Below are 20,464 nucleotides of genomic sequence, written 5' to 3' on the forward strand. Positions count from 1 at the left end.
TGTGGGCCAGCCTTCCGTGATTTCAGAAGGTCTTTCAGGTGATGCTGAGACCCACTGCAGTGCGAGAACCAGACTGTGTCCTGGTATTTAGACAAAGTCAACTTGGTACCTAACTGTTCCAGGTTGTGTTTGTATAACTGTTTCATGTAGACAGGTCTGTTGAGGCTTCTCAAGCACTTGCATTGACCTGAGAGTGTGAAGCCACAGTGCTCTCTTCCTTTCACTCACTTCCCATGCAGAGCAAATTCTCTTTCATTCTGGTTAGAAGAGGAAGAGGTGCAGCTTCATTCCAGACTTCAGCTCCTGCCTCCAATGCCCCTTGCTTGCAAGGCCCCAGGAGCTTGCAAAGTCCCTGCAGGTGATGCTCCACAGATGCAGGTGTCAACTGTAAGGATGTTGTTTGTTGAAAGCCCTGCTGGGGCAGTTTAATCCCTAAGAAGGGGTATCGTAACTCACCTCCAACTGCTGTACTGTAAAAAAAATCACCCTCTGTACTGCTTCTCTTTGTTTACAAGCTTCCGTTAATGGTTTTCTCTCCATTAGGCAGCTCAAGGGAGTGCTGTTTAGAGAACTAATTGAATTCTTGACAGTTTTGGGCATGATCCAAAGCTGCTCCAAATATCCATATTATCTACTATGTACTTTTCTCTCATCTAACATTTGTGTAGTTTTGAGACTTCTATCTATAGAATATAAGTTAGAAGTTATAATTATTTACATGAATGTAGAATATGAATATGGCAGGTGAAGGGTAAAATAAATTTTTTGAACTATGTTGAAACTGAATATGTATATTTTTAAATTCTCCAGAAGAATCAATATATTTTAGTTTTATAAATTATACTATTTTTAAGAGATTAATTTGATAATGAAGAAACAATCCATTTTTTCTCTCCACCAACTCTACCACTAGGCCCATTCCACAACCACCAAATTTGAATAGTCCCCCTTTCTAATCATTGAAAACATTATGAGCAGAACATTAGCACTCTTGGTACATATAAAATAATTTTTTCTGTCCCTTAGCAGTTATTTATCTATCAGACTGAATTAGGTTAATCATCAAAGTAGATATTTGTGGGGCTGCATCTGATCATGGGCAGTAATGTGCTGAAAGATGAAGAGAAAGGGTTGGCAAAAAAAAAAAAAGTAAATACGTAAATAAGTATCATTATGAGGGGGAAATGGAAATTATAAAAATAAAAATTCTTTTGCATTTAAAAAAAATCTTCTCGATATATGTCAAGCTAGCAATTTATACAGTTTTTGGATATGTAATACATGAAGCATGTGGAGACCCAATTGCTATAGCTACTCCACAGTGAAGTCTAATGTAGCGTCTCATACATTTGCAAGCATTTTTATTCCCTCGTTACAGATTTTCTCTAGATTGTTCTTGTGGAAATTTCTGGGGCATTATCATGTTATATTTCAAATCTTCCTTCTCCTTTCATGCTTCCGCAATGCACTTGTTTTCCTCAAAATCCATTTGGTTCCTCAGTTTCTATCAGGTTCCGGGCGGCAGGTATGTTTGCTCATTTGTTGTTCTTTTTATCTTTTTTCAGCAGTCATTCATTCGAAAGTGTTAATTATCTGAGATGAGTAGCCTCATCTTTCACAGAATTATGCTTGGGCCATAACATATTTCAGAGCTGAAATCTGGGAACATCTGCCTGTGACACTTCGCAGAAGTAAATCGTCTCCATTGCTTCCCTTTTGCAGTTTGTGGCGATGAATGCACAGGCCTTCTTCTCGGCGACTTGGCTCGTCTGGAGCAGATGGCCACGAGCGTCAACCTCACGGGCCCGCTGCCTGCTCCATATAAGATGCTGTACGATCTGGAAAATAGGACCCAGGAACTAAAGGTAGGGTGGAGTGGGAACAGCAAGGGCCAGGGAAAAGATGACAGAAGCCTCGATATAATTGGTAAATGTTCTTTCCATTACCTTGAATCGAGGCAAGCAGCTGTTAGGGACCTGCAGAAGCTGTCTTAACCAGTGTTTTTCAAACCTGAGAACTAGAATACACAAATTACTGTTAAGGAAAAGAGGTGCATGTTCCCCCAGTGTTTGGCTTAAATTACTTTTATTACGTTTCTTAAATATGTGCAAACATAAAATCAGGTATGAACGCCTTATACTTATAGCTCCATAATACAAAACACACTAAGTCTTACAAAAGCCTCGAAAGCCAATAAAATTCAAATTAAAAGCATTAATATAAAATAACAGATAATGTTTACTAAAAGCAAGTTGCTGCAGGCAACAAGATCATGCGGACTGCTTCCACATCGGCACACATCATGCAGTAACCACGGCTCCCTCCCACCTTCCCACAATTTGAACTGGAGAGCCCCTTGCATGGGCTCCTAAAATGGCACTTGGCATCACTTGACAAGTCTGAATGGTTTATGTGCTCAGTCTGCCATATGATTGACCATGCATGCAAATGTAGGCACTGAGGTCAAGTGGTCCTTCATCTCTCAGCCTGGGTTCCAGAAATCCTTACATTTCAGTTTCATATCAAAATGAAAACATAAGATTAAAACTTTGTGCTAGAGAACAGGTAGACCTTTGAAAGTACTTCAATAAGAACTAATTTGAAAAACACTATTCTAAAACATCATTAAAACTTTCAGTATTTAATCGAATAGGAGTAATAAAATGTTAAGGAAATTGAGGTTCATCTGATGAAAAAAGATGAATGAAAGGGGACTACATATACACGTTTGGTCAATCATCAGATATTTTTTGAGTACTGCACTTGGTTCCCTGGGGGTTTCATGACTCCTATAGTGTTCTCAAGAAGCTTAGAGTCTATGGTTTTAAAAAAATAATTAACCAATATAATGAAACAATTAGCAAAAGTACATAATTAACATGTGCTTAATAAAAATTTAACATGCAATAGAGTACAAAGATTGGCAAAATGGGTAAGATTCCGAGTAACCAGGGAATGCATTATTAATGATCGTGTAATTTGTGTTGGAAAATGAAGCATAGACATAATTTTAATAGGCATAGGAATACTGGTGAGGACTGGAGGGAAAAATGTAAGATTAATTTAGTAGGCACTGGCAGAGTCTCTTTTAGGGAATGTGTTTTTCAATTTAGATCATGGCCTTTAAGGTAAATGTTATTATCCCTGTTTTCCAGAAGGAACCAATAACAATGATAGCAAGAATAACTGATATTTATTGACAAATATCTCTGTAGTAGGCAATTGACTAACCTTGCTGGTCATATTATACATAAATCTTAAAGAAACTCCAAGAAGTAGGAAAGGAGGACTATATCATCTATACTTTTTTCAGGTAGGGAAACTGAGGCCCAGAGAAGTTACATGTGAGACCCAAGGTCACATGGCCAGTAGGCATAGAGCTTGGATTTGAATGGAGGCTGTATTACTTTAGTGAGAAGGAAGCCACCTTTGCAAATTTCAGAGAGAAAATAACTCACTTGCGGGAACTCATTCCACCATAGGTGAGGTCTCCCTGACCCCAAACAAACTCTTGCCACCTAATTTGAGAGAGCCACCTAAGCAGAGGCAGTGTGAATTAGCAAAGCCTGTAAGACAGACATTAGAAGTCAGGCCTACCAATAAAAGATAATGCTTAAGACTTGAGTGGGGCACGTTGATATAAAGGACAACCTTGAAAGCCAGGCAGAGGGATCTGAGTTTACCTTGGTGGCCCAGTATTCAGGAAATGGGAAGAGTTTTAATAGAGAAGATGCTCACCAGTTATTTTTCTTATACATGGAGTGAATACAAAGAACATTAAACTAGAAAAGCAAATACATAATTTTTAAAAAAATAATACTTAAGCCATGGATGAAGTACTAAAGGGCCCTATGAAGGATCTTAATTTGCAGCCATGATCTAAGCCAGGGGATTTAGTTAGCTACTTCCTTAAGGCTGGGTGTTGGTCAAAATGACCTTGATTTTCCTTAAATTCCAATCTTTCTTGATTCTGTGTTTGAGTTCTTATTCCATAATCCACTTATTATCTGGATACTGGGGATCCCATTTTGATATTTTTAAACCTTAAGCAAGTTATTTACCATCTTTGTTTGGTTCCTTTAACTGTGTTAATGCTCCCTGGGTTCCAGCCAGAGACTACCCGAAATGCACATTTTATGGTCCAAACCTGGGTTTACTAATTCTTTGCAACAAGGGATACTGCACACCGTAGGGAATTTGCGGTATCTCAGTAAGAAGGCATTAGAAATAACTTGGATTATTTAATTATTAGTAGTACTAGGGTTTGTGCCAGGCAATTTGGGGCAGGTTCAAGGAAGTAGGACTTCGTGCTGGATTGGGGGCTATTAGGAAGTGGGAGTAATCCCATACTTGAGTATTCTAATGAATCTTATCTAGAAGAAGGGAAGAACAAAGGGAGGCTAAAGCTCTGATCAGAAAGGAGGCAGTGGTCACTCCCATCAGCCAGAAAGTGGGATGTGGGTACTTCTGTGGTCTGTACAGAGACCACGGTTTTGGCTGTGCTTAGACAAGATTATGGAGTGGTCTTATTTTGTTTCATTCATCACTGTCACAGAGTGCCCCTGTCTAACGTTAGCATCTTGTGAGATTGATTATGTTCAATGGGAGAAGAAAATGGCCTTGTTGTGAGAGCCCGGCCAGCTCCTACCAATACTCAGGTCAGGCCAGTTAGTCAGTGGCTGGCCAGTTCCCTTGGTCAAGGACTCCCGTCCCCTTTTTAACCTGTAAATGGATTCTTGGTTGATTGAAATGTGAGCTTTAAAAATTCAGCCTTCATCTTGACTCTCCCCTTTACTGGCTATGTGATCTTGTGTAAGTTTTTGACTCTCTTCAAACTACAGTTTCCTCCTACAGAAAATGAAATAACACTTACATCATAGAACTGGCATAAGAATTAAGTGAAGGGAACAACAACAACAAAAAAGCCTGAAACATAGTAATTTCTCAGTAAATTACTTCAATTTGTAGTATTTGCCAGAATATTCTACACATATACATGCTCAATTGAAATGGTTTCTTTCTCTTTGCTTCAGAGGTGAGAAGGCTAAGTTTTTTGTATATAAAGGGAAATGTTCTGTTAAATGTTCAAGCTCATGATCACTGGAAAAGCATTTACTGAAATGTGTAAATGAATGAAATCTTTTTCAGCACTTGCTCTCACCTCAGAGGGCGCCAGAGAGGCTCATTCAGTTGGCAGAGGGCAACCTGAATACACTGGTGACAGAAATGAATGAGCTTCTGACCAGGGTAAGTTGGCAAAATCCTAAATCTTCTTAAAACAGATAGATCATGTCAATCAAGGAAAATTACTTCAAAGTTCTGAAATGCAAATCTTGTTCTTCTGAATTCCCATTTTGGTGCATGAAATATATGTACTTTTGAATTGTTACTTTTGTCTCAAGTAAAACCTGAGAACCCAGTAGCACACAAAAAGTTGGGATACTTGTGAAGTGTCAAGAGCAATAGCTAAAAATACCAGAATGGCGGCATTATTTTGAAAACTCTATCTAGTAGATTCCATGGTAAAGTTCTTTTTTCCTTTATCAGTTCTGAATTTCAAAAGCACTGTCTTTGCCTATGTAAGGAAAAAAGAAAAACAAAGGAAAATACTTGTAGCCTCTTTGATCTCCTCATGGGATTTTTGCATTTGTATAGAAATACAGTCTATATCAGTATTCCCACACAAAAGGAAAATCTTCTTTATTGTGAAAATTCAAAGCATTTAAGACATCTTTTAGAATCAGAATGTAAAGTCCATGTTGCTTTTATCAGACTCAAAGCTGCGAGAGGGCTAAAGTTCTTTTTGCTGGTAGAGAATGAGTAAAACAACACAAAGTTCGCCATCTTGTGGCCAGAAAAATGCATGAACAGGAAAACTGGCCTGTAATTTAGGGATCCAGTTTGATTACCTATGAACGTTAAATGACAAAGGATATTGGTGCAAGAAGGTTTTTACAGATTATTTAGTCCATTTTTTTAAAGAAGATATACCTCAGGCCATACAGGGAAGTGAATTATTAATGGTCATGCATACAGTTCTCTAAACCCAGGTGTTATCAGTGGAAGTGGATGTCCTCTTCCCCACTGGGTGCTAAGGGTGGGGTCCTTACAATCCTCTATAATAATAAAAGCGTAATATGCTAATTAGACTGGATGTTTTTTCTGGACCAAGCCCCGGAGGATGGGGGCGAGGCAGTGGCCGAGGCAGAGGCCGCTGCAGCGGCCAGGGGCAGAGCCCCTTGCAGAATTTCGTGCATCGGTCCTCTAGTATCTCTGGAAAAAGGATTTTCCAAGACTTGCATAGGAGGATGAGTGATTTTTATTTACATGGAATTACATCCCTGGGTTCCCAAAGTCCCATTTCCCCTAACCCAGTCCTGGAAGATGTGCAGCTGGGGGTTCAGCAGAGCTAGGAGCAAAGCCAGTGTCCGACGTGTTCTTTCCATGGTGGAGTTGGGTTCAGTTTAGCATTAGGCTAGTTGCAGGCTATCAGTCCATTGTGTGGCGTCCCCATGGCTCTGAGCCATGTGGGTGAATGCAGCGGAGCCAAGAGAGTGCCTCCTACAACAAGAAAGCCAGGAGCCAAGAGGGCAAGAGAGTTAGAGCTTCTTTGTTCAGGGGATTAAATACCTCAAATCTTCCCATGTTTGCAGTGGCCATGCCTACTCTGGCCAGTGATCTGTTCCCAGGTGTGACTAACAGACAAGTACCTTTCCTATTCACCCAGACTTTACTGTGCTTGTGTGTATTCTCCTCTCTGTGGGGAGTGGACTGGTGGCTTCCTGGGGAGTGTTAAACTGCAGCTTCCGGTCAGCGCCACATAATGGCATGCCTACAATATTTGTCTTGCCCTTTTCTCCTCTCCAGTTACTCATAAGAAGGTTAGTTGCAATAGTCTCATTTCACAACGGTATGACAGGGACCTAAGTAGGCCCAGTACCCAGCTTCCCACTGGCCCAGTACTGTTTCCACCTCACCTGATGCAGTTTAGAAAAATTTCCACAGAGAAATCAAATGGGCTTCTAAACAAAAAATCTTCTAAACAAAAGATGCTAAACCAGGGCCCTGACGTTACAAATAGCATACGAAATGCTTTTTCATAATCTCATATCAGCAATGTGGAATGTGCAAATACAAAAGAGAGTTTCTTGCCAAATGTAGTTAGACATTAGGGTGATGAGTATATTTATCTCATATTAATTTAATATTTGATGATTTTGTATTCGCTATGTGAACACAACTAAATAAGAAATTTTAAACAGATCATAAGCAGAGTAAACTCGATTCAACAAGCACATACAGTATGAATATTCACCACATGCAAAGCAAAGCTAGATGTTGGCAGATGAAAGATACAAATGAGGCTCAGCCTCTTTCTTCAAGGAGCTTGCAGTGCTGTATGTGTGTTGTGTACGAAAGCATTTAGATGTGTGGAACAACTGCAAATGAATATACAATAAAACTTGAAATAAAATAAAGAGATGTACCTGAGAAATACATACATAAGAAATAACTTAATCTTGATAAAGGTAATTAGGGAAAATTCCATGGAACAGGTGGCATTTTATTCATTCATTGAATGAATACTTATTGGGAGTCTACCATGTTCTAGACACTAAGACAGTATGACAGATGCTGGGGATAGAGGTATAAGCAAAACTGACACCTCATTGTCCTCATTGAGCTGGTTCACTCTAATTATCTCAGCGTAGAGACACAAGAAACATTCAGCGGTTCTCAACCTGTGGGTCGCGACCCCTTTGGGGGTCAAACAACCCTTTCACAGGGGTCGCCTAAGACCATCAGGAAACACATATATAATTACATATTGTTTTTGTGATTAATCACTATGCTTTAATTATGTTCAATTTGTAACAATGAAAATACATCCTGCATATCAGATATTTACATTATGACTCATAACAGTAGCAAAATTACAGTTATGAAGTAGCAACGAAAATAATTTTATGGTTGGGGGTCACCACAACATGAGGAACTATATTAAAGGTTCACAGCTTTAGGAAGGTTGAGAACCACTACTCTAGGAGAATCTGATCTTCATTATGTCTTAACTTTCATCCTTGCATTTTTCCAGCAGACTCTCCCATTCTACATTTTTTAAGATAGACATTATATTATAGAGAAGTTTAAGATTCAAGGCAAAATTGATTGTAAATTACCAAAAGTTCCCATATACCCCCGCCCCTACACAAGCATAGCCTCCCCCTTACCAACATCCCTCACCAGAGTCACACAATTGTTACAACAGATGAACCTATGTTAACAAATCATCATCAACTCAAAGTCCATAGTTTACTTTAGGGTTTGCTCTTGGTGCTGTACATTCTAGGGGTTTTGAAAAAGGTTTAATAACATGTCTCCACCATTACAGTATCATACTGGTAGAGTAGTTTCATTGACCTCAAAAACCTGGGTTCTCCACCTGTTCATTCCTCCCTCCTTCCTAACCCCTGGCAACCACTGACCTTTTTCCTGTCTTCAGTATAATGGAAGTTGTACAGTTTGTAGCCTTTTAGGACTGGCTTCTTTCTCTTAGTAATATTACACTTCAGGTTCCTTCATGTTTTTTCATGTCTCTGTAATTGGTGGGGATCTCTCCTTGTACCCACTGGTTGCTGGTGTGAGTGGGCTTCTTGTGATATCATGAGAGAAAGAATTTTCTGAGACTCACCTGGGAGCATGAGTGGTTTTTATTTGCATGGAATTAAACCCGAGTTTCCAAGCTCCTATTTCCCTTCGCCCCATCATAGAAGCGTAGCTGTGTCTTCAGTAGAGCTAGGATTGAAGGTGCCGTTCAGTTTCCATTCCGTGTCTGCACAGTCTAATCCAGCATCAGGCTGGCTTAGCTTGTGTTCCCCACTGCAGTCCATCAGCTCATTGCATGTGGGGTCCTCAGGGCCACGTGTCTATGGAGGGAACACAGGCAGGAACAGAGCCAAAAGAACCAGAGAACCAAGAGAACCGACTTCTCTGTTTGGGGATTATGTATCCCCAAATCTTTATGGGCTTTTAGTGGGCTGACTCCTACCCCATTATCTTTATTCCCACTTTGATCTGCAGCAATCACCTTCCCTATGTCACCCCAACTTCACTGTGCATGCCCCTCACCTTCCCTTTTTTCTGGTCCCTTCCCCCAGTATTCTCCAGAGAATGGACCAATGGTTCCCTGGGGAGTAGCTTCCTGGTGAAGCTGCCAAGATGGCCATGCCTATAATGTCTGGCTTTCCCCTTTGCTCCTTTCCTATTATTAATAATTAGATAATTACAATGTTATCAGGTTTCTAGTTCTTTTTTTTGTAGAAATGAATAATATTTTCCATTGTCTGACTGTACCACAGTTTATTTACCTATATACCTACTGAAAGACATTTTGGTTGTTCCCAAGTTTTGGCAATAAAGCCACTATAAATATCCAAGTACAAAAGTTTTCAATTAATCTGTATAAATACCAAGGAGCACAATAGCTAGATCATATGGTAAGAGTATGTTTAGTTTTGTAAAACATCACCAAACTATTTTCCAAAGTGGTTGTACCATTTTGCATTCCCACCAGCAATAAATAAGAGTACTTAGTGCTCCACATCCTCACCAACATTTGGTGTTGTCAGTGTTTTGAATTTTGGCCATTCTAATAGGTGCATAGTAGTATCTCATCATTGTTTTAATTGACAATTTCCTAATGAGATGTAATATTGAGAATTTTTAAAATATGCTTATTTATCATCTATGTCTTCTTTGATGAGATGTCTGTTCAGGTCTTGCTATAAATGAATGCTTGTGTCCCCTCAAAACCCCCAAGGTGAGGATATTAGTAGGTGAGGTCTTTGGGAGGTGATTAGGTCATGAGGTTGAAGCCCGCATGAATGGAATTAGTGCCTTTACAAAAGGGACCCCAGAGAAATTATTGACCCCTCCTTGCCTTGTGAAGACACAGTACACAGATACTGTCTATGAGCCAGAAAGCAGGCTCTCATCAGACACTGAGTCTTCTGGGGAATTGATCCTGCACTTCTCAGTCTCCAGAACTGTGAGAAATAAATTTCTGCTCATTATAATGGCATGTTGTTACAATAACTCAAAGGAACAAAAACAAGTTTTTTTTCCTCATTTTTTTTACTTAGGTTGTTCGTTTTCTTATTAAGTTTTAAGAGTTCATTATACATATTGGATATTTTATCGGGCATGTCTTTTGCAAATATCTTCCCCCAGTCTGTATCTTGCTTTCTCATTCTCTTGACAGTGTGCTTCATAGCACAGCCTTACTAATCTTCAGTTACTTCACCCCACCACAGAGCCTTTCCACACATATTTTCTTTAGCCTTGAAGTAAACTACCTCCTCCTACATCTTGTCTACTTCTGTTAATTCAATTTCACTTTTCAAGCCTTAGCTCATGGAAGCCTGCCTTATGCGAGCCCTCTGTAACGTTCTAGGTCTGATGAGATTTTTTTCTATAATTGCCTTCTAGAACTGTGTTTTCTCTTCAGTTTATATTTTTAAATTTATTCTCATGATCATTTGACAAATAACTTTCTGCCCCATCAGACCATTTGCTCCAAATGGACAGGAAATGTGTCTTTTCTCACCACAGTATCACCAATACCATTCACATAGTAGGTGTTCAGTTAATATTTGTTAAATTAAGTAATTAACTAATTTGAATAATTTAAATAATAGCATTCAAACAACCAGATGAAAGGTAGAGAAACCCAAAAATAAGTACTGATTTTAAATTTCTCTAAAGTATACTGAAATTGGGAATATATTTACAATTCTATTGAATTGAATTTTTCTATAAGAGGAGAATGTTATTTATGTGTTAGACTGATTATGTAAAATATCAAAGTTTAGCTTTATTTACTTTGTCTTTTACTACTTATGTACAATTTAAAAGCAAATTTAAATGAAGATTGTACATTTCTAAAATGATTAAGTGAGTTTTTAAATGATTTAAATATCAATGATATATGTTTACAGTACCTTGTTTATAGTTTTAAAAGGTTTAAGTTGCCAAGAACCTTTTTTTATAATTTCTGCTATTATATTTTAAAAGAGAGAGAGAGGGAAAATACACAATAAATCATACTTGTTTGATTCGGAACTTTCAAAATTGACACCTGCAATATTTAGAGGGAAATTCCACATGGAACTGACTTATTATCATTCCACAGGGTCAGTTGGTTGCTCCCTGTCTCTTTCCTTGTGTGTCTATCCTAGCAGCATGCCTGAGGAGTACCTCACTGACATACACTGAACTGGTAGTTTTTGAAGATGACCCTTGAGAATAGCACATAAATGATTAGATCTGAAATTTAATTTTAGTGGGAAATCCACATAAGCCTATAAATGCAAAATGGATGGCATCTAAGCAATGTTGTCCATTCAGTAGTTAGATTTTCCCTATTAGATTCTAGTTTTAACATAAAGAAGGCAGAAAATGAGAGACGCTAGTAATATCCAACCAAGAAAATGATGTGCAGATTTCAAGAGGCACAGTGAGAACTACTCAAGCTAAAGCAAGAAAGTAACAGCTACATTGTTCAGAAGCAAATGAATGTGCGCCTAATGGTAATGCATGCTGCCTAGAGAGAAATAGTCCAGAAAAAAAAAATAAAAGAAAAACATACCTATTTGAGTAAGCTTGAATGTAAAGAAGAAAAGGTAATCAAAAGGAAGACAGATATGTACAAAGTACTGCATAAAGCATCATTTACAACAGAACACTAGAAAGATTATAGGACAGAGGTAAGAGGTTGTGAAAATAAGAAAATCAAAGCTAAAGAATGAAAGGAAGATTGTACAGCATATTAAGATAAATGATAAGACATTTGTCACATACTCAAAGGACAAGATAATCGTGAATAAGAGGAAAGATGATTAAGGGATGGAGATGGTAATTTAATAAAACACAAGAAGAGCCAAACTGTACCAGACAGATAGCTCCTATCATGTACTATTTAACATTCATCTGTAACATTATCAATAGCCTTTCCTGGGTGAAACTGACTTTTGTGGATTGCACGTTTTTACAGTGATCCCACTATCTATCACCACTCTTCATTTGTCACTGCATTTGTCATAGGCTTTCCTTATGGAGTCTCTCATGGGTGGTTTTGACAAGGGTGACTCTTCAACTAAATTACTGTGTAATGAGACATGATACTTAAAATATATATCTACATGCTGTTCTGATATGGATTTTTAAATGTTAATTTACTTAAACCTAAAACTTTATGCACATAAAGTTGTGCATACATTACAGTGGTTCTCAACCTTCCTAATGCCACGACCCTTTAACACAGTTCCTCATGTTGTGATGATCCCCAACCATAAAATCATTTTTGTTGCTGCTTCATAACTATAATTTTGCTACTGTTATGAATCGTAATGTAAATATCTGATATGCTATATGTGTTTTTCGATGGTCGCGACCCACAGGTTGAGAACCACTGCATTAGAGCAATGTCTCTCTTCCCACCCAGAATGTTCCACTTTTTCTGTGTTTTCCTAATGTTCCTGGATGTTTGATACGGACAGAATATTTAAGGGGAAATTCTGTCAGAAAAATGTGTGTTTTGTCCTCCATTCCCTGTGTATAAGTTTAGATAAGTCACTTAACCTCTCATATCTTTATTTTAACCAGGGATCATGCCTTCTTCTATGTATCCCTAAAGTCAGGAAAAGTAAATGAGACACTTAGGAGTACTGTAAGCCCGTCTGAACACACATATCAATCTGGGGTATAGCTGAGCATGACTGGATCGCCCATCATTGAGAGTGTTAATACCATAAGTCAATGCCTTTTGGTACAGGAACCTCATACCGTCCCCCCAAACCCCTTTTAGACAGCATCCAAGAGAGGCAGCTCTTCTTGTCTATGCAGAGGGAAGGTCGCCTTCTTTCTCAGAGAGCACTGCGCTGGCCCTGATCAGTCCTGCCCACCCTAACCCCTGCCCCCCCTAACCCCTGCCCCCATCCACACCCACCAGCAGGGTACCCAGTGTGTAATCACAGGGTCGTTTTGAATTACCATGAAGCCAGTGACTAGAATGCAGTGTGTTGGAAACTGAAGGCTCTCGGGCCTGGCTCTCCTCTTAAGCACTGGGCTACAGCTCTTCAGCAGCAGCTTTTTCGGAGGCTCTGAGAAACGCCCAGAACACTGCCCAGCCATCCACATTCACTGGCAAGCATAGCACCAGGCATATGGCCAGTTTGAATGGTATTGAAAAGGCATATGGAGAGAGATTTTATTTTCCATCAACAGGCTTTAGAATATCAAAGGGATAGTTGATTTGATTATCATTATATCGGCCAAGCACACAACATCATTGACCTTCTATAATTTCCCAGGCACTACGCCTGGCACTCCGAGGAACAAAGAGAGGTAAGACATAGCCCCAGCCCCCAAAGATGTAGGTTAGATAGATATGGAAAAATACCTAACAAAATAATTACTCAAAATAGTCATGAATGGTGGTAATGATCATTGTGTTTGAACATCTAAGAAAGAGAAGCGTGGGCAAAATAGGCAGGGATGGCTTCACAGAGCAGGTGATGTTGGAACTGAATCTCGAAGGCTGGAGATTTATTTCGGATAATTGGAGAGGAGTTAAGCAGCCACAGTATGAACAAAAGCTCTTTACAGGAATGTTCATAGAAAGGTAGGCAATAAGAATGGTAATAAGGTTGGCAAGATTAGTTAAGAAAGTAACTTTAGTCAATATATTTAACAACATTCACTCAATATTTGTATAAGGTAGGCATCATACTAGGAACTAGATATAAGTGATGAGCAAAATAAACCAAGTTCTTGCCCTCTTAGAGCTTACTGTATAGTCAGAGAGGTAGCCAATAAACGGGTAAGCCAACACATAAATAAGTAATTCTACAGTGCAGTGCTATGAAGGAAATGTTTTGCTGCAGGAAGTACAGAAATCTAGATAGGTGCCCTGGAAACGGCCATACCAAGAAGAGATGCTTATTAAACTGAACCAATGGACGACAGGGATCCAGTCACTGAAAGCATAGAGGAAAAGCTCCTTCCAGGCAAAGACAACAGGATACAACAAAGCCCTAAGAAGGGAGGAGTTTGACACATTTCATAGACTACAAGGAAGCCAGGGAAGTTGATTGCATAGGGTCTTATTCATAACTCTTTTAACTTGTTTCTGAGCACGTGCCATGTGGAATTATTATTTTAATATCAGAGTTTATTAATGATGATGCTTACACCTTACTGTATAAACTAATTAGGTAAGTAGAAGTCAAGGCAATGAATACTATCTTGAGTATCCAGAACTTAAAATGGACAGTGTATCCATACACATGTATTTTCAAAAAATTCGATTCTTTGAACAATTAAGAATTGTTAAACTCAAATGTACAAATATTTATGTAAATTATGATATTTTGGTAATATAGGTAAGATGTTGATAAAGAAAAAAATTAAAGTTCAAATTACATTTTATCTATAGTAAGAGATTCTAGTGTTGGTGATGCATTAATTCTTATGAGATATTATAAGATGACCATAATGTAGGTCAACTCCCATGTTATAATGTTCTATGACATGTGAAAATAGGAGTGATATCATAAAGTACAGCCAAGTCCAGACTAGAGAAACATCTAAAGCAGTTTAGACGACCAACATCTTATGCTGTTGGCCTTCGTAATTCAAAAACATTTAAAAAATTATACCTGTGTATGTATGTGTGGTGTGAGTGTGTAAGAAGTTTTTTGACCCATCTGAGCCTTGAATCTAAAAGCTAAAATAATTTCATTATTAATGTTTTAGGAGTTAAACCAGAGCATTCTAATACATTGACCAAGACCCTCCAAATCATTGGGTATATATACTGCAAACTGTAAAGGGGAATTTCCAAAGCTCCCAATGGATTCTTATCCTTGGTTAAAAAGATGATAATAGTTGGACTTTATATGCTATCATTTTTGCAAAACTTTTTTTTAAAATTTACTAAAGTACACTTTATCTGTGGGGTGTGTGTGTGTGTGTGTGTGTGTGTGTGTGTGTGTAGGGGGTTGTTTGTTTGTTTTTGTTAATCCTCACCTGAGGATATTTTTTGGTTGATTTTTAGAGAGAGTGGAAGGGAGGGGGAGAGAGAGAAAAAAAACATTGATGTGAGAGAGACACATCGATTGGTTGCCTCATGCACATGCCCAACCAGGGCTGGGAATCCAGCCTGCAACCTGTGCCCTTGACAGGAATTGAACCCGGTATCCCTCAGTTCTCCAGCCAATGCTCTACCCACTGAGCCAAACCAGCTAGGGCAATTTTTTCAAAACTTTGAGAACTTTCATAAATTAAACCTCTTACTGTCCCTGGAAAATCACAAAATGCAAACAATTTCTGTAGCATCTCTAACCATGTTCTGTGCTGGCCAGACATTTAGTTCTATTTAAAATCCACTTTAATATTTTTAAAAATGTGGATTCTTTGAGCATCTAGAATGCAAGCACTCTGGTACAAGATTTTAGAGCATTAATATAACTCTGCCAACTGGGACCTTATTCAAATTATTTTGAGGCAGTTTGTGATTCTTTGATTCATTAATTATAGTTAGATTATTTCAATCTCTTTATTTAAAAAGAAGTCCTATTTATTATCATGTGCATACACATAAAAAATAAACTGTAAACCTATTTTAAGTTCCTCTAAATCTTGTAGTATCTTTTAAGAAACTTTTAGTGTAACACATGCCATTTTTATTTGGCTAAACATGGTATATCTTAACTATGAATACATGAAATTGATTCCATTGTGTCTAAATAGTATCTTTAAGTGTGAATAAGGTGAAACTGTATGCGGATTCTCTTTGGGAGGTGAGGCTGTTTTGGGGTTCTGTTTTATTTGTTGACAGTAATGTATGGTTCTGTGATTAACACCCATCTTTTTTGGTGATGACATATGGGAAAAGTTAGCATTTACTCTGCTTTAATGTTTTACTGGCATCTTTAGAGTGTTATCAAACAAGCATTTACTACTTAGTAGCTAAGCATTTCCCCCACTTTGTTTCTTTAATTAACGTATTGATTTAAACCGAATCTATAGGATCAAGCTGATTGAGACAGACTGCCTGGGCCTCCGTTATTGCTACACTCCACACTTTTTCAGTAAATAAAATATGGATAAAACTGAAACATATAGAGACTGAGGAATTCATTAAAGACTTTTGGCAACAATATCTTAAAAATATTTCAAAAATAATTGTACTTGATCGCTTCATCTGTGCCATTGCCTGTAACGAGGGTTTTACACTTGATCTTAGCCAAAAGGCCGAGAAGCGATGTAACGAGGGTTTTAAAAAGACCAAATACAGCTCTCTGATTCCCATTTAATGGAAGAAGTAATAAAGTTTAATTGTATATTTGAGCACAGGGCGTCACTTCCAGTACATCTGATCAATAATTCATTGATTGCCTTTGGCTCAAAGTAATATCTGAAAGAAAACGTAGCCAGAGGGAGTTTATCTAACAGTAGCTTCATCGTCTCTATTAATTATGCTTTTCCCGAATTTGGATCATTAGGCTACCAAAGTGACAGCAGATGGCGAGCAAACTGGACAGGATGCTGAGAGGACCAGCAGAAGAGCGAATTCCTTAGGAGATTTCATTAAGGGACTTGTCCGGGATGCAGAAGGTATGACAAAGGCCACAATGGAATGATGATTTCTCCCAACAAAAAAACAGAAAGAGGGATTATACAGGACTGAAATTTCTCTAGCAAGAGATGTCACTTCTAAATTTGAGAGTTGGATTTTAAAAAGTATGTCGGTCAAGTTATTCAAGGGCATTATCTTCTGAGTGTTAAATAGTGACAACAGCCCGTAAATCAGTCTTTATGAGTGCAGATAGAAGTAAATTGAAGGTACTCCTTTAGAAATGCTTCACATTTTAAGGAGTGGCCATGATGATTAAATAACTAATGGGAAAATTATGCTTTGCTGTTTTTTGTATTCAAATCTAGTTAAAAGATGCTTATTTTTTTAAGCTAATTTTGTCAATCTGCTCTGAACATTAAAGCAGCACTTAAATTTCTCAGAATGCCTTTAAAAACACTTGGTGTGGTTTTAATGAACATCTGTTGCTGGGGCCTCAGAGGTGCTGCCTTCCCCGGAACCGCAGTGCATTTAGCCCACAGTTCTCTCTCTAGGAGTTAGTTCTTGGCATCTGCCAATCTGATGGAGAATCACAGTGCTTTGGGCAAAAGCCCGGATTGAGACAATCTTAAAGAAAACAGCTAGTAAAAAACTAAAAAGCCCACTAGTTCTGAAATATCTATCAATATCCACTAAACAAGCACTTATGTTTAGAAAGTAGAAAAGGGCTTGGATTATTTTTGTGGTTTTGCTTTTAGGAAACATTTTTATTGCTCTACAGTGCTCTGCATTTTAGGTAGTTTTCTTTGTAAGACAGCCATGAAGGCAGGCAGCCCATGAGATAAGCCTTCAAGACAGATCCTGGCAGGTCATACTTGGGAATCACTGGCCCACACGAGACAGAAACTCCCAACAATCCCCCACTGCTAGAAGCAACCGCATCTTAATCTGAGGCTTAATCTGAGGCAAAACATGTCAGGATCTGAAAATGAAATTGCTCAACTGGAAAAATCTCAGTTAACTCCTGTGGTTAATCCTCTGCCTGATGAAGTTGTTGTGCTTTTCCTGGTTCCATTTTTCATTAATGCTACTTGAAGTATCTACCTCCCGCAATGAAATATATATAGTATATCCCAGTGCAGATACAGCTATTTCACTGTGCCTGGGTCTCTGAAGGCACTCGTCAATACTCCAGGAACTTTCCTTTTCCTTCTGCCTCAATCTCAAACACTCAACACCCAGAAGCCTGTCCTGGGAACCGACTTTTATCATTTCAATCAAACATTGGTGCCTAAGAATGAACGTTAATGCATGTATCAGTACTGATTACTTCCTCTACCTTGTTCCCCCAACCTCCCAGTTTGTGCACCACATAAAGGCCACCAGCAGGGGGCGGAGTGAAAATGATATTTACCCCAGGCTTTGCTCACCATCCACAAGCTGTCCATGGGGAAAAGGGCTCGGTGTCATCAAAGGTGTCTCCCATGCCCTAAATTGGGCATCAGTCAGGCAGTCTGGTTGTGGCTGTCTAACTGGGGCCCCTTTTTCTAATTCACATGAAGTGCCGTGTGGGATAGCCGTGAGCCTGTACCTGAGGAATACGTGAACACTGCTCTCTTCTTCCAGCAGCTACTAATATCAATGGTTACAAAAACCATGACCATAGCCCTTCATAAAAGAACTTTGGCAGAATTGATCCAACTGTTAACATTTCATGAAAACTTAAGTTTGAATATCCTAGAGTTAAACTAAATCCTGACTGAGATGTATATATGTACTTGGTAGTTTAGGGGGTTTTTTAAAAAAGAAAAGGAAACTTAACAAAAGTTGTAAGTGGGTGATACAACATATCCACACCCTTTTGTTCTCTTACGATGATAATAATTGGAATAATCATCAGTACTCTTAGGGGTTTTTAGTGGCAGTAAATGGCTGTGGGAGAAGTGAATGTTTCTGCCTGGCCTTATCTTTTTCAGTTTCATTTTTAGATGGAATACCTTACTCATCCTATCTTCTACCATAAGACATGGCCTCTTCACAGATAATCAATCTCTATTAATCTAAGGCATTCCTATCTCAGTATAATTTTTAAAGTGTGTTAAGCTATGACTTCTGATTAAATCATGAATGAACTATATTTTATTCCACACACTATTAGAATTAATGAGTGAACATATATAGACCCATTAGTGTTATGTCCTGACATATAATGGGATTTAATAAATGCTAGACATCTCTCTTTTCTGTTTCTCAGATCACAGTAGTATTTGTCACTTGTGATAAATTTACCCATCAGAGAATGCTTTCTTTTCAGATTCATCGTGAAAAGTAGCTTTGCTTCTCCTGATGAATTATTTTGTTTGTATATTGCATATACTGTATAACTCTTAAGTACCTCATTTCTGTCCTCTGCTATGCCTTGGCTACTAAGATGCTTAGCACTAGATTTAGGATCCTCTGCACTAAATATTCTGGTATGCCTTTTTGGTCCATTATAGGAACAGCCAGATCTACTATTGCTTGTCTTGAAGTCTAAGAAGTAGAAGCCTTCTTAGATTTAATTACCAGCATTCTAGCACTGTTCCCACATAGTCTGCTGGACCAAAGAGCATTCAAATCAGTCAGTCATGGTTATGGTCAAACATGACACAGCCTTGGTAGGTAATACATTACTAATGACAGGGGTGGACTTTTGAGACAGTTCTTTGGCTTATGTCAAGGTATGAGTGTGAACCAGTTGACCAAGAAAGAGCCACCCTCACTACCTTCTAGAAATACAGCACCTAAGCAATAATGTCTACCAGAGGGCTAGGAATGGCCATATTTGTTCTTTAAAACTCCTGTTTCAAATTGTTCTGCAAATTAAACTGTGGCTATTTCAGGAATGAGGGGCTGACCGCAGCAACTTTCTAACCAAAGACATGTATCATGAAAAAAGAATTAGAAAGATGCATTTTGGAATCAGAGGTAGCAACTCAATTCCTTCTACTAGCCCAGTGATTGTCAAACTCTCTAGCATGAATCCGAAGCTCCTGGAGGAATTGGGGAAACACTGACTGCTGGTCCCCAACCCTGGAATTGTTAACTCACTGAGCTGGTGGTGGGGCCTGCGTTTCTAATACGTTTCTAGGTGATGCTGATACTGCTCATTTGGGGATCACATTTCAGAGCCATTGTACCTACCCACCATGTGACACTCACCATAGCTGCTCTACTTGGTCTGCTGAGGTGCACCTGTTTCAAGAGTTCTGCCTATATCATCCTTGGAACAGCTCTTAACAATGTCAATCAGAAGAGTTTCTCTATGACCAGAAATGAATTTCAGGACTCTTTATGTCTTAAAGAAGTCTTAGGATGCAGCCTGGAATGGTAGAAAATGCCTCTGGCCAACCCAGAGCCCTCATCCTAGGGATTTTCATAGGTAATATTATAGAAGAGTCTGACGGATAAAGGGGTTTAAAAAAATCTTTCAACTTTTTAAATTAATGTTCCATAGAACACACTTCAGGGAAAGTTGGTCTAAAACTAATGGTAGAACTGCAAGAAAGTTTCGATTCACCAGGTTTTCAAATTTTTATTTGACATAGAATTCGTTTTTCAAATGAAATTTTCCCCAGAATACCAACCTATAAAAGAAAGTCTTGGCAGAACAGACATCATTTGTAATACTGACGCACACGGAGAATCCTAAATTTCCGAAGAGCACAATATGAAACCCCATTTAATGCATAATAAACACAGACTCTTACAATGGGTGTTCTTGCTGGAAGGTATCTTGGAGAATCTATAATGCTTGTCCCTAGACCAGGGCTCCTTTCCTCACCCTTT

At 38.5% G+C, this 20,464-nt stretch overlaps 1 protein-coding gene across 2 annotated transcripts in view; it reads left to right on the forward strand.

Annotated features, from left to right (window-relative positions):
* Positions 1–20,464, forward strand: part of LAMA2 (laminin subunit alpha 2) — a 484,581-nt gene that overhangs the window by 360,000 nt on the left and 104,117 nt on the right. For both annotated transcript variants that reach the window (XM_059700294.1, XM_059700292.1), the window contains exons 34-36: positions 1,723–1,865; positions 5,149–5,247; positions 16,566–16,677. In XM_059700294.1, coding sequence (XP_059556277.1) covers positions 1,723–1,865; positions 5,149–5,247; positions 16,566–16,677 — 354 coding nt within the window. The remainder of the gene's footprint in view (positions 1–1,722; positions 1,866–5,148; positions 5,248–16,565; positions 16,678–20,464) is intronic.

The sequence above is a fragment of the Myotis daubentonii genome, chromosome 6 (assembly GCF_963259705.1).
Source record: "Myotis daubentonii chromosome 6, mMyoDau2.1, whole genome shotgun sequence".
Lineage (NCBI taxonomy): Eukaryota > Metazoa > Chordata > Mammalia > Chiroptera > Vespertilionidae > Myotis > Myotis daubentonii.